The sequence below is a fragment of the Hyperolius riggenbachi genome, chromosome 12, assembly GCF_040937935.1.
Source record: "Hyperolius riggenbachi isolate aHypRig1 chromosome 12, aHypRig1.pri, whole genome shotgun sequence".
Classification (NCBI taxonomy): Eukaryota; Metazoa; Chordata; class Amphibia; order Anura; family Hyperoliidae; genus Hyperolius; species Hyperolius riggenbachi.
The window spans coordinates 173558771-173571975 of record NC_090657.1 but is presented as its reverse complement, the minus strand read 5'-3'; the positions used below and the strand labels follow the sequence as shown (position 1 = coordinate 173571975).

Sequence of the window (13205 nt, the reverse complement as noted above, 5' to 3'; positions counted from 1 at the left end):
TAGCTGCATGCTTGTTACAGGGCTGTGACTCCACTGGCTGCATGCTTGTTCCAGGGCTGTGACTCCACTAGCTGTTACAGGGCTGTGACTCCACTAGCTGCATGCTTGTTACAGGGCTGTGACTCCACTAGCTGCATGCTTGTTACAGGGCTGTGACTCCACTGGCTGCATGCTTGTTCCAGGGCGGTGACTCCACTAGCTGCACGCTTGTTACAGGGCTGTGACTCCACTGGGTGCACGCTTGTTCCATGGTTGTGACTCCACTAGCTGCATGCTTGTTACAGGGCTGTGACACCACTAGCTGCATGCTTGTTACAGGGCTGTGACTCCACTGGCTGCATGCTTGTTCCAGGGCTGTGACTCCACTGGCTGCATGCTTGTTCCAGGGCTGTGACTCCACTGGCTGCATGCTTGTTTCAGGGCTGTGACTCCACTGGCTGCATGCTTGTTCCAGGGCTGTGACTCCACTGGCTGCATGCTTGTTCCAGGGCTGTGACTCCACTGGCTGCATGCTTATTCCAGGGCTGTGACTCCACTGGCTGCATGCTTGTTCCAGGGCTGTGACTCCACTGGCTGCATGCTTGTTCCAGGGCTGTGACTCCACTGGCTGCATGCTTGTTCCAGGGCTGTGACTCCACTGGCTGCATGCTTGTTCCAGGGCTGTGACTCCACTGGCTGCATGCTTGTTCCAGGGCTGTGACTCCACTGGCTGCATGCTTGTTCCAGGGCTGTGACTCCACTGGCTGCATGCTTGTTCCAGGGCTGTGACTCCACTGGCTGCAGGCTTGTTCCAGGGCTGTGACTCCACTGGCTGCATGCTTGTTCCAGGGCTGTGACTCCACTGGCTGCATGCTTGTTCCAGGGCTGTGACTCCACTGGCTGCATGCTTGTTCCAGGGCTGTGACTCCATTGGCTGCATGCTTGTTCCAGGGTTGTGACTCCACTGGCTGCATGCTTGTTCCATGGTTGTGACTCCACTAGCTGCATGCTTGTTACAGGGCTGTAACTCCACTGGCTGCATGCTTGTTACAGGGTTGTGATGCCACTGGCTGAATGCTTGTTCCAGGGCTGTGACTCCACTGGCTGCATGCTTGTTCCAGGGCTGTGACTCCACTGAATGAATGCTTGTTACAGGGCTGTGATTCCACTGGCTGCATGCTTGTTACAGGGCTGTGATTCCACTGGCTGCATGCTTGTTGCAGGACTGTGACTCTGCTGGCTACATGCTTGTTGCAGGGCTCTTACTCCACGGGCTGCATGCTTGTTACAGGGCTGTCTCCACTGGCTGCATGCTTGTTACAGGGCTGTGTCTCCACTAGCTGCATGCTTATTGCAGGGCTGTGACTCTGCTGGCTACCTGCTTGTTGCAGGGCTGTGAATCCGCTGGCTACATGCTTGTTGCAGGACTGTGATTCCTCTGGCTGCATGCTTATTGCAGGGCTGTGACTCTGTTGGCTACCTGCTTGTTACAGGGCTGTGATTCCTCTGGCTGCATGCTTGTTACAGGGTTGTGATTTAACCACAACGAGAGCATCTACTTCCTGTATCTAGCAATGGATAATCCCTACAGTTATTTCTTGCACATACTTCAACTTGGAAACACCAAAGCCGGCATCAATATTTATATCAATCTGCCACTTTATTCAGCCTGTAAATTATTGATCGACCCAAACGCTCCACAAACATTGCCCTGAGTTCACAGACAATAAAAAGAAAGAGAATAAAATATGTGCTTATTTTTGTAGTTATATTTCATATTTATTTGTTTTATTCTTCACATTCCCGCTGGGGTTACTGGGATTGATTCTATTCTTATCTGTGTAACTGTGTGAAGCTTTGAGCCAATAACACAAAGTTGACCTACACTGACTATTGTATGGCCACAGTTACATGCCAGATCACATCAGTATTAAAGAGGCCCTGTAGTGACACATAAAAGAATGCAGTAAATGATCATGATACCCTCTTTTATGGAAACTTTCCTGGTTTAAGCATCAGAAACACTTCCTATAGCTACCCTCTTTCCCTGATAATAAGCCCTAGCTGGAATTTCGAGCATGCTTGAAATATAAGCCCTACCCCGAAAATAAGCCCTAGGGGCAGTTAAACAGGAGGAACCAATGATCCCAATGGGGACCCATCGGTGCAATGCTTATCGGGCACCGGTCCTGTTATCCCAGCACACGCACTGTGGGGAAGGCAGGACACACAGCACAGGAACAGCACAGCACAAAGGAACAGGAAATGTTCTGCTGAGAGACACTTCCTGATATATACGACATCCCCTAAAAATAAGCCCTAGCACATCTTTTGGTGCAAAAATTAATATGAGACACTGTCTTATTTTCAGGGGAAACATGGTATATTACTGTAATGCTGTATATTGGTATGTAGCACCGCCCTCCTAGTGATGCTTTGCCTAGGCTGTTAAACTATGCGGAATTCTCCTCCCAGAGCATTCTGGGAGACCAGGCATTACTTTGTACTAGGTTCGGAGAAATAAACTTAAAGGGAACCTAAACTGAGCGGGATATGGATTTTTCCTTTTAAACAATACCAGTTGCCTGCCAGTCCTGCTGATCTCTTTAGTTGCAGTAGACACTGATTCACACACCTGAAACAAGCATTCAGCTAATCCAGTCTGACTTCAGTCGAAGCATCTGATCTGCATGCTTGTTGCGGGGCTGTGACTAAAAATATTAGAGACACCTGATCAGCAGGAGAGTCAGGTAACTGGTATTATTTTAAAAGGAAACATCCATATCCTTCTTAGTTTAGGTTCCCTTTAATACATTTCAGAATGTAAATCAGGGAGAGGAAAGATGTTACAAGGAGCAAACACTAAATCATTTATAAAGTCATATTGTAAAAAGACAAGCAATTTTATTCATTGTGTTATTTCCACTACTGTGTTTTTTCCTAGTGGTAAAGGGCCCTCGGACTGCATTTGCCACAAGCTTGTTTCAGGTGTGTTTTCGTTAGACACCACTGCAGCCAAAGAGACCAGCAGGGCTGCCAGGCGACTGGTATTATATATAAATATAGCAGCCTCCATATCCCTCTCACCAGGGGCGCCTCTAGCCATTTTGTCACTTCAGGCGAGAAAATCTGTGCTGCCCCCGCCCCATGAAAATAATCGTAATGTGGCAGTGTTTTACCAAAAAATAATCATGATGCGGCAGCGTTTCACCAGAAAATACACGTATTGTGGAAGCAGTTCATCAGAAAATAACCATAATGTGGCAGCGTTCCAACAGAAATTACACTTATTGTGGCAGCGCTTCACCACAAAATACACAATGTGGACAGCATTTCACCAGAAAATACACAATACAGCAGCGTTTCACCAGAAAATGCACAATGCGGGTGACAGAAGAAGGCAAAGGAGGATGTAAGGAGGCACAGGGAGGCAGAGGGGGACAGACAGTGCCACAGGGAGACAGAAGACACATAGGGGCAAAGAAGGAGGTACAGAGGAAGGCGCAGGGGACAGAGGTGGCACATGGGGACTGAAGAGGCACATGGAGACAGAATGAGGCACAAAGGGAGACAGAAGGAGGCACATGAGGACAGGAGGCAGAGTGGGACTGAAGGAGGAATAGGGGGCAGAGGTAGCACAGGGGGACAAAGAAAGGCACAAGGGGACAAAAGGAGGCACAGGGGGACAGAAGGAGGCAGAGGTGGCACAAGGGGACTGAAGGAGGCACAAGGAGACAGGAGGCACAAAAGGGACAGAAGCAGGCACAAAGGGGGGGTGTTACAATACAAACCACGTACCTGGTGCTCCGGAGACTGAAGTGTAGAGAGCAGCTACTTATGCGACTCGCCACCCAGAATCCCTGAAATGGGAACAGGGGCCCTGAGGGGCAAGGTGCAGAAGTGCTTACAAGCCAGTCAGCGTGACGGCTGAGCTTGTGACCAGTATGGCGTTGCAGCACCTCCGCTGGCTGAGTTCGGTAGTGCAATAACTCAGCAACCGTTAGAAGGGAAGGTCTTCTCTTGATAATCTCGTAATCCAGTAAACAGTTCCTAGGTTTGGCAACAAAGCGGGCAGTCGTACAGGCGAGGTTCATCAACAGAGCAGGTAATCGTCCAAAGCAGTGGTCGGCAGCAAATCGGGAAGTCATACAAGCAGGAGTCGGCAACAGAGCGGGTAGTCGGAACAGGCGAAGGTCAGCAACGGAGAAGCCAAGCATAAGCAAGAACGGGCAGACAAAGTCTCGTCACAAGAGAACACACAAATGCTGCAATACAACAGCACTGAGCAACGTTCTCTGCAGACTTATATAGGACTTTTGGCGCGCAGCGCGCAACGTCACACGTGCGCACGCTCAGTGCGCCACGACGCACGTGCATCACACGTAACGTCGTACGCACATGACGCGGAACGCTACGCGCGCGCCCACGCATGCGCAGACAACATGTACGCGCGCACGCCCCTCCGCAACGTGCAACGCGCAACCACTACGCCTTCAAATGCCAGGGTCTACGCCATCGCGCGCAACGCGCACGGACACACATCGCCAAGCCCCCTTGGTTAAGACGACGGCGACATGCCCCAGGACGCCCGCGGACATCCGTAAGTGCCAGCCGCCGCGTCTGCAATGGTAACCGACCGCGACAATGTCCTCCCCTAAGGGGCAGCCTCCGGATGCTTTCAGGCGCTGGCTTGTCCGGAAATTTCCGATAAAAGGCTTTCACTAGACGCGTAGCATGTACATCTGATGCTGGTACCCAAGTATTCTCCTCTATTCAGTACCCTTTCCACTTGATTAAATATTGGTCTTGCCTGCCTCTTCTTCTAGCGTCCAAAATAGTCTCCACCTCATACTCCTCTTCTCCACCAACAGAGACTGGTGGTGGAACTTCCGACTCCTGATCCGGAAATGGATCTGTCACTGCAGGTTTTAATAATGATACGTGAAATACTGGATGCATCCTGTATGAAGCTGGTAAAGTTAATTTGTAAGCGACTGGGCTTATCTTCTTAGCTACTAGAAAAGGTCCAACAAACTTAGGTCCCAGTTTTTGAGATTGCCCAGGAAGTTTTAAATTAATTGTGGACAGCCACATCATGTCCCCTTCCTCCAAATCTAGATCCCCTCTTCTATGAAGATCAGCCTGTACTTTAAAACAAGCTTGTGCTTTAGTCATGATATCTTGTAAAAGCTTATTATTCTGTATTATGGATGTGACCAAAGAATTTGCAGCAGGGACTGAGGCTTCAATACTATTGTCAGGAAAAAATGTGGGATGGAATCCATAATTGGCAAAGAATGGTGATTTATTGATTGAGGAATGAACTGAATTGTTGTATGAGAATTCTGCCAGAGGTAATAGCTGAGTCCAGTCATCTTGTGAACAACTGATAAAACATCTAAGATACTGATCCAAGGTTTGATTTGTACGTTCAGTCTGTCCATTTGATTGTGGATGGTAGGCTGAGGAAAAGAACAGCTGAATCTTCAATAGTTTACATAAAGCGGTCCAAAATTTAGATGTGAATTGCACGCCTCTGTCGTATACAATGTCATTGGGTATTCCATGTAAACGTACAATTTCCTTAATGAATGCAGTTGCTGTGGACCTTCCATTGGAATAAAATGCGCCATTTTGGACAACCGGTCTACTATTACCAAAATGGTATTGAAACCTTCTGACAAGGGAAGCTCTACAATAAAGTCCAACGATACAGAATGCCATGGTCTAGGAGGAACCGGCAAAGGATTCAATAGACCCCATGGTTTAAGTCTAGATCCCTTAGAACGATTGCATGTAGGGCAGGAAGCAACATACTTCTTACAATCTGAGACCACTCCAGGCCACCAATAGGATCTCTGAATTAATTCCGTTGTCTTGGCACTTCCAAAATGTCCAGCTAATGGATGATCATGACAAAGTTTAAAAATCCGGACTCTAAATTTCTCTGGAACAAATAGTTTATTATCAAAGAACTATAGTCCATCTTTCCTGGATAGGCGGGGTTGGATATTCCCGGGTGGAGACAAGTCTTCCAACTTGAGATCCCTCACCAAGTCAGACTGTAACAACAAAAAGTGTTGGCTGGAGAGGATCGTGTCTGGGTTCATCTGAGCCCTCTCCTCTGGAAACATGCGTGATAGCGCATCCGGCTTCCCATTCTTTTCTCCTGGTCTGCACGTAATATGAAAGTCAAATCTTGAGAAAAAAAGCCCATCTAGCCTGACTGGGATTTAGTCGCTTTGCTGTCTTGAGATACTCCAAATTTCGATGATCTGTAAATATCAATATAGAATGAACTGCTCCTTCTAATAAGTATTTCCATTCTTCCAAAGCCTCCTTAATAGCTAAAAGTTCGCGATCCCCCACATCGTAATTTCTTTCTGAGTCAGACAGTTTCCTGAAAAAGAACGCCACTGGGTGCATTAACAGTTTTGGTCCCTGACTTTGGGAAAGAGTAAAGCAGTGTGTAGCAAGCACCCACGAAGGGAAAAAGGCGATGTGCTGGAACTTGCAGTGCCTCTGCACACTCAGACACTTCCACCGTCTCCTTCAATCAGTCAAGTCCGCACCATCAAATAGTACTTTAGCTCTTTTATTGGTTAAGAATCAGCATAACAGGCATTTACAGCGACAGCAGCGCTGTTTCGGTCCTCAGACCTTTCTCAAGCTGTATCAAGCGATGTTATACTCTAAAGTGCACATAATGCATTTAAATAGTCACCCCCTACACCAACAGCCAATCACTGACAAGATTCCACAGCCAATCAAATTTTGCAAAAAGCTAAACGGACCACATGGAGAACTTAGTCTCTAACATGTAGATTAGAACATCCCATAATAGTAGAGACACACACCCACCCCATGTAGAGCGGACCAGAGTGAAAACCGCTCATTAAAGATGCAAAGTTATGCACCCATAGTTTACCGGCAGCTCTAAGCGAGAGTCCCCCAGCGCGTGAGCGCCCATCCGCCGCCGCTTCCTGGATCAGCTGTTGTCCCAATGACGTCAGATCACATGACCCAACGTCACTAGGGGGCGTCTCAGAGACGCTCCGATCATCTAAGAAAGTTACGCTTGTATCCGGGCAACAAGCCGGCATACAGCGTACTCAAGGCACGTGACCCAGGCATCATAGGGGGCGTCTACATGAGACGCCGTCTCCATGGAGACCGAACGCGCCAGTATCCGGCTAAAAATTGCCGGTATAATACATACAAAGATAACTGTGTACCATAGGACTTAAACCCTACACTAGTGGCACATACGCACTCACCCACCAGATCTCGCCCAGAGCTGCCAGCAATCATATGTGGGGATAAAGATTGAAAGAATCTCTTCTTGGCTATCAGGAATCCTGCCGTAGTGAGTGGCATATCTGAAATAAAAACAAACAAATATCAATATACAACATACAATATTACCCTATTAGACTCCTCCCCCTACATAAGAAGATAACATTTTAGCCTCCCCATTATATACAAGGCAGGAGGTCATATTCTTTGTTAAGACCACCCCTCCCCATAGTCCCCAATTTGCGTATCCATCCTGCTTCCTTAATAAGCAACAGCTTATGACGATCACCTCTCCTAGGGAGTTTTGGTACATGGTCTATTACTTGTACTCTCAATTGAGTAACTGAATGACCATGTTGCTTAAAGTGATTAGAGACTGCTTGATCCTCATCACCCCCCCTAATCGCACTTTTGTGTGACGAAATTCTATCTTTTAGTGGCTGGGTCGTTTTCCCTACATACCCCAGCCCACAGGGACATTTTAACAAATAGACGACAAACGTCGATTCACAATTATAGTAACCTTTTATATTGAATTTACGTCCGCTGGAGGGATGAGTAAAGCAGTCTCCCTTAGAAATCGAACTGCACATGTGGCACCGGAGGCATGGAAAGGTCCCATTCCTCACACTTCCAACAGTCGGTTGTTCAAATGTCCGCACTACTTTGTCTCTAATTGTAGGTGGACGTCTAAAAGATAGTAGTGGAGGATGCCTAAATTCCTCAATGTGAGGAAAGGCATCCTGTAACATTTTCCAATGTTTTTTAACCGTCTTACCAATTTGTACACTCCAACTGTTATACGTGGTGACAAAAGGAATTCTAGGACCTCCTATATTTCTATTAGTGACTTTCTGTTTTTTGGCACACAATTCTTCTGGATAGCCCCTCCTTTTAAATTTATTCTGTATCTGTTCTATCCTTACGGTCCGCTTATGGGGGTCTGCTACCAGTCTCTCTACCCTAGCTATCTGTCCACTGGGGATGTTATCTATTATGTGCCTAGGATGGAAACTCCCATATTCCAAGACGGAATTTCTGTCAGTCGGTTTGGTGTACAGGTCCGTGAGAAGTTTATCACCAGACCTGTACACCAAAGTGTCAAGAAATGATACTTCGTCGGTTGCCACATGTGCAGTCAGTATAATAGAGGGACATTTTTCTCTCAATTCTCCTAAAAAATCATCAAGGGTCGAATGTGGCCCCGCCCACACGCAAAAAACATCATCTATATATCTCCACCAGCACCTTGCATGCTGGCGGAACAGTATACTACCATAAACAAAGGCCTCTTCAAATTGGCCCATAAACAGATTAGCGTAGGACGGGGCCACATTCGACCCCATAGCTGTCCCCCTACACTGCACATAGAACTGACCCTCAAAAAGAAAGTAGTTCTCTTGGAGAATAATACGTAGCAGTGAAACCACTAAAGTCCTCTGAGGAGTGGACAAGTCTGAACGAGTCATAAGGTACCATTCTACAGCCTCTACACCCCCATCGTGTGGGATGGAGGTGTAGAGGCTCTCTACATCCAATGTTACCAACAGAGAATCACTTGGAATAGCTGTTAGATTTTTAATCTTTCAATAAACATATTTGTGTCTTTTAGGTAAGAGTCTATGCCCTGAACTAATGGTTGGAGTAGCTTATCTATAAATTGTGCCACTGGAACAAATACAGAGTCCACTCCTGAGACAATAGGTCTTCCAGGAGGTGCCGTTAAACTTTTGTGGATTTTGGGTAAGGTGTAAAGTATTGGAGTCCTTGGACAATCTTTTATCAAAAATCGAGCACAGTCCTCGTCGATGATCCCCCTCCCCACTGCCTCATCGACCAAGGTCTTGATTAATCGCTGGATCCTAAAGAGAGGATCTACATCCACTTTCCTATACACCTCATCTTGTGCTAGTTGTTGTAAGATCTCCTTCCTATAATAATCAGCATCCATCACCACAACAGCTCCTCCTTTGTCTGCTGGTCTCACTACGATTGATTTGTTGTTCTGTAAAGATTTAAGTGCCGTACGTTCTCCATAGGTTAAATTAGATGCCACATGGTAGTTCTTTTTGCCATATTCAACCTCTAAACTATGCAAATCTGTGTTGACTTTAGAGATAAAAGTATCAATCACCGGGTGGCTTGGTGGGTTGAAGACACTCTTATTTCGCAGACCCAAGGGCCTCAGAGAAAGTTCCTGTTCTTCTCTGACTTCCTTAGCCACTGGCCAAGGAGGCATAGAGGCAAAATACTGCTTCAACTTTATATTCCTAAAAAAACGGCATAAATCTAAATCAATCTTGAAAAAATCAGGGCCAAAAGTAGGACAGAAACCCAATCCGTGATTCAATACACATCTCTCATCCTCTGTTAGACTGTATTGGGATAAGTTGACTACTAATTGTTCCGCTGCGTCCTCTGTCGTAGGTTCATTTTGTTTGTCTTGGCATTGTCGGATTTGCCTTTGCTTTTTTTGTTGGTACCGTTTTCCTCCTCGTCTTCTTGATCTCTGGTTGGGGCTGGGGATGAATCCCTCGATGAGGGTAAAAAATCAGAAGAGGATGCATTACCACCAGTAGGTTGTCGAGGCTGTCTGGGTTTCCCTTTTCCTTGTCTGGGAGGTGGAAAGCGTCCTCTTTTTTTGACGCTAAAGCCTTCTTTCTGCCACACATACACATACCCATTGGTATAATCAGACAAATCCCGATGGTACTTAGATCTCTTAGTGTCCTCGACACTCTTTCTATACTTCTCCATTTTTTCTTTCAGGTTGTCTGAGTAATCTTGTGCATTAGCCGGGGATAGTAAACCCCTCAGTTGTTTATCCAAAGATTCTATTTTTTCTTGAATCTTGGGAATCTCACGATGGATACGGTCAATCATGTGTAGCATGGAATCGAACGATGCTCGATTCCAAATCCTTTCCCAGACACCACAAAAGTCCTTTTCACGTGAGAACATCATAGGTGCCACTTGGGCTCTCATAGATCTTGGGATTTTCTTCTGCTGGTGGTACTCAGCCAGTGTTGCAGCATGAAGCTCATAATTAATTACTGACTTTGTCAAAGTCTCCAGATCCCTTTTGATCAATTTTTCATCCGGTTTCTGTAAAAAGGAACTCCCCTTGGTGGCTGCTGACAGTATCCGTGTAGTATCTTCTTCTGAGAAGGAATAAGTCTCACTTGTATTCGCATGCTCAACCTCCATGGTGCTATCTGCCCCTGATGCAGTAAAGTCCACAGTAAAGCAGTGTGTAGCAAGCACCCACGAAGGGAAAAAGGCGATGTGCTGGAACTTGCAGTGCCTCTGCACACTCAGACACTTCCACCGTCTCCTTCAATCAGTCAAGTCCGCACCATCAAATAGTACTTTAGCTCTTTTATTGGTTAAGAATCAGCATAACAGGCATTTTCAGCGACAGCAGCGCTGTTTCGGTCCTCAGACCTTTCTCAAGCTGTATCAAGCGATGTTATACTCTAAAGTGCACATAATGCATTTAAATAGTCACCCCCTACACCAACAGCCAATCACTGACAAGATTCCACAGCCAATCAAATTTTGCAAAAAGCTAAACGGACCACATGGAGAACTTAGTCTCTAACATGTAGATTAGAACATCCCATAATAGTAGAGACACACACCCACCCCATGTAGAGCGGACCAGAGTGAAAACCGCTCATTAAAGATGCAAAGTTATGCACCCATAGTTTACCGGCAGCTCTAAGCGAGAGTCCCCCAGCGCGTGAGCGCCCATCCGCCGCCGCTTCCTGGATCAGCTGTTGTCCCAATGACGTCAGATCACATGACCCAACGTCACTAGGGGGCGTCTCAGAGACGCTCCGATCATCTAAGAAAGATAACATCCCCAGTGGACAGATAGCTAGGGTAGAGAGACTGGTAGCAGACCCCCATAAGCGGACCGTAAGGATAGAACAGATACAGAATAAATTTAAAAGGAGGGGCTATCCAGAAGAATTGTGTGCCAAAAAACAGAAAGTCACTAATAGAAATATAGGAGGTCCTAGAATTCCTTTTGTCACCACGTATAACAGTTGGAGTGTACAAATTGGTAAGACGGTTAAAAAACATTGGAAAATGTTACAGGATGCCTTTCCTCACATTGAGGAATTTAGGCATCCTCCACTACTATCTTTTAGACGTCCACCTACAATTAGAGACAAAGTAGTGCGGACATTTGAACAACCGACTGTTGGAAGTGTGAGGAATGGGACCTTTCCATGCCTCCGGTGCCACATGTGCAGTTCGATTTCTAAGGGAGACTGCTTTACTCATCCCTCCAGCGGACGTAAATTCAATATAAAAGGTTACTATAATTGTGAATCGACGTTTGTCGTCTATTTGTTAAAATGTCCCTGTGGGCTGGGGTATGTAGGGAAAACGACCCAGCCACTAAAAGATAGAATTTCGTCACACAAAAGTGCGATTAGGGGGGGTGATGAGGATCAAGCAGTCTCTAATCACTTTAAGCAACATGGTCATTCAGTTACTCAATTGAGAGTACAAGTAATAGACCATGTACCAAAACTCCCTAGGAGAGGTGATCGTCATAAGCTGTTGCTTATTAAGGAAGCAGGATGGATACGCAAATTGGGGACTATGGGGAGGGGTGGTCTTAACAAAGAATATGACCTCCTGCCTTGTATATAATGGGGAGGCTAAAATGTTATCTTCTTATGTAGGGGGAGGAGTCTAATAGGGTAATATTGTATGTTGTATATTGATATTTGTTTGTTTTTATTTCAGATATGCCACTCACTACGGCAGGATTCCTGATAGCCAAGAAGAGATTCTTTCAACCTTTATCCCCACATATGATTGCTGGCAGCTCTGGGCGAGATCTGGTGGGTGAGTGCGTATGTGCCACTAGTGTAGGGTTTAAGTCCTATGGTACACAGTTATCTTTGTATGTATTATACCGGCAATTTTTAGCCGGATACTGGCGCGTTCGGTCTCCATGGAGACGGCGTCTCATGTAGACGCCCCCTATGATGCCTGGGTCACGTGCCTTGAGTACGCTGTATGCCGGCTTGTTGCCCGGATACAAGCGTAACTTTCTTAGATGATCGGAGCGTCTCTGAGACGCCCCCTAGTGACGTTGGGTCATGTGATCTGACGTCATTGGGACAACAGCTGATCCAGGAAGCGGCGGCGGATGGGCGCTCACGCGCTGGGGGACTCTCGCTTAGAGCTGCCGGTAAACTATGGGTGCATAACTTTGCATCTTTAATGAGCGGTTTTCACTCTGGTCCGCTCTACATGGGGTGGGTGTGTGTCTCTACTATTATGGGATGTTCTAATCTACATGTTAGAGACTAAGTTCTCCATGTGGTCCGTTTAGCTTTTTGCAAAATTTGATTGGCTGTGGAATCTTGTCAGTGATTGGCTGTTGGTGTAGGGGGTGACTATTTAAATGCATTATGTGCACTTTAGAGTATAACATCGCTTGATACAGCTTGAGAAAGGTCTGAGGACCGAAACAGCGCTGCTGTCGCTGAAAATGCCTGTTATGCTGATTCTTAACCAATAAAAGAGCTAAAGTACTATTTGATGGTGCGGACTTGACTGATTGAAGGAGACGGTGGAAGTGTCTGAGTGTGCAGAGGCACTGCAAGTTCCAGCACATCGCCTTTTTCCCTTCGTGGGTGCTTGCTACACACTGCTTTACTGTGGACTTTACTGCATCAGGGGCAGATAGCACCATGGAGGTTGAGCATGCGAATACAAGTGAGACTTATTCCTTCTCAGAAGAAGATACTACACGGATACTGTCAGCAGCCACCAAGGGGAGTTCCTTTTTACAGAAACCGGATGAAAAATTGATCAAAAGGGATCTGGAGACTTTGACAAAGTCAGTAATTAATTATGAGCTTCATGCTGCAACACTGGCTGAGTACCACCAGCAGAAGAAA

The 13205-nt window shown here is 46.3% G+C and overlaps 1 protein-coding gene across 3 annotated transcripts in view; it reads left to right on the top strand.

Moving 5' to 3' along the window:
- Positions 1-13205, top strand: part of LKAAEAR1 (LKAAEAR motif containing 1) — a 537492-nt gene that overhangs the window by 463660 nt on the left and 60627 nt on the right. For 2 of the 3 annotated variants that reach the window (XM_068261879.1, XM_068261880.1), the window contains exon 2: positions 12040-12137. In XM_068261879.1, coding sequence (XP_068117980.1) covers positions 12040-12137 — 98 coding nt within the window. Of the gene's footprint in view, positions 1-12039; positions 12142-13205 lie in introns of all 3 variants that reach the window. The other variant, XM_068261881.1, reaches the window with a different exon arrangement.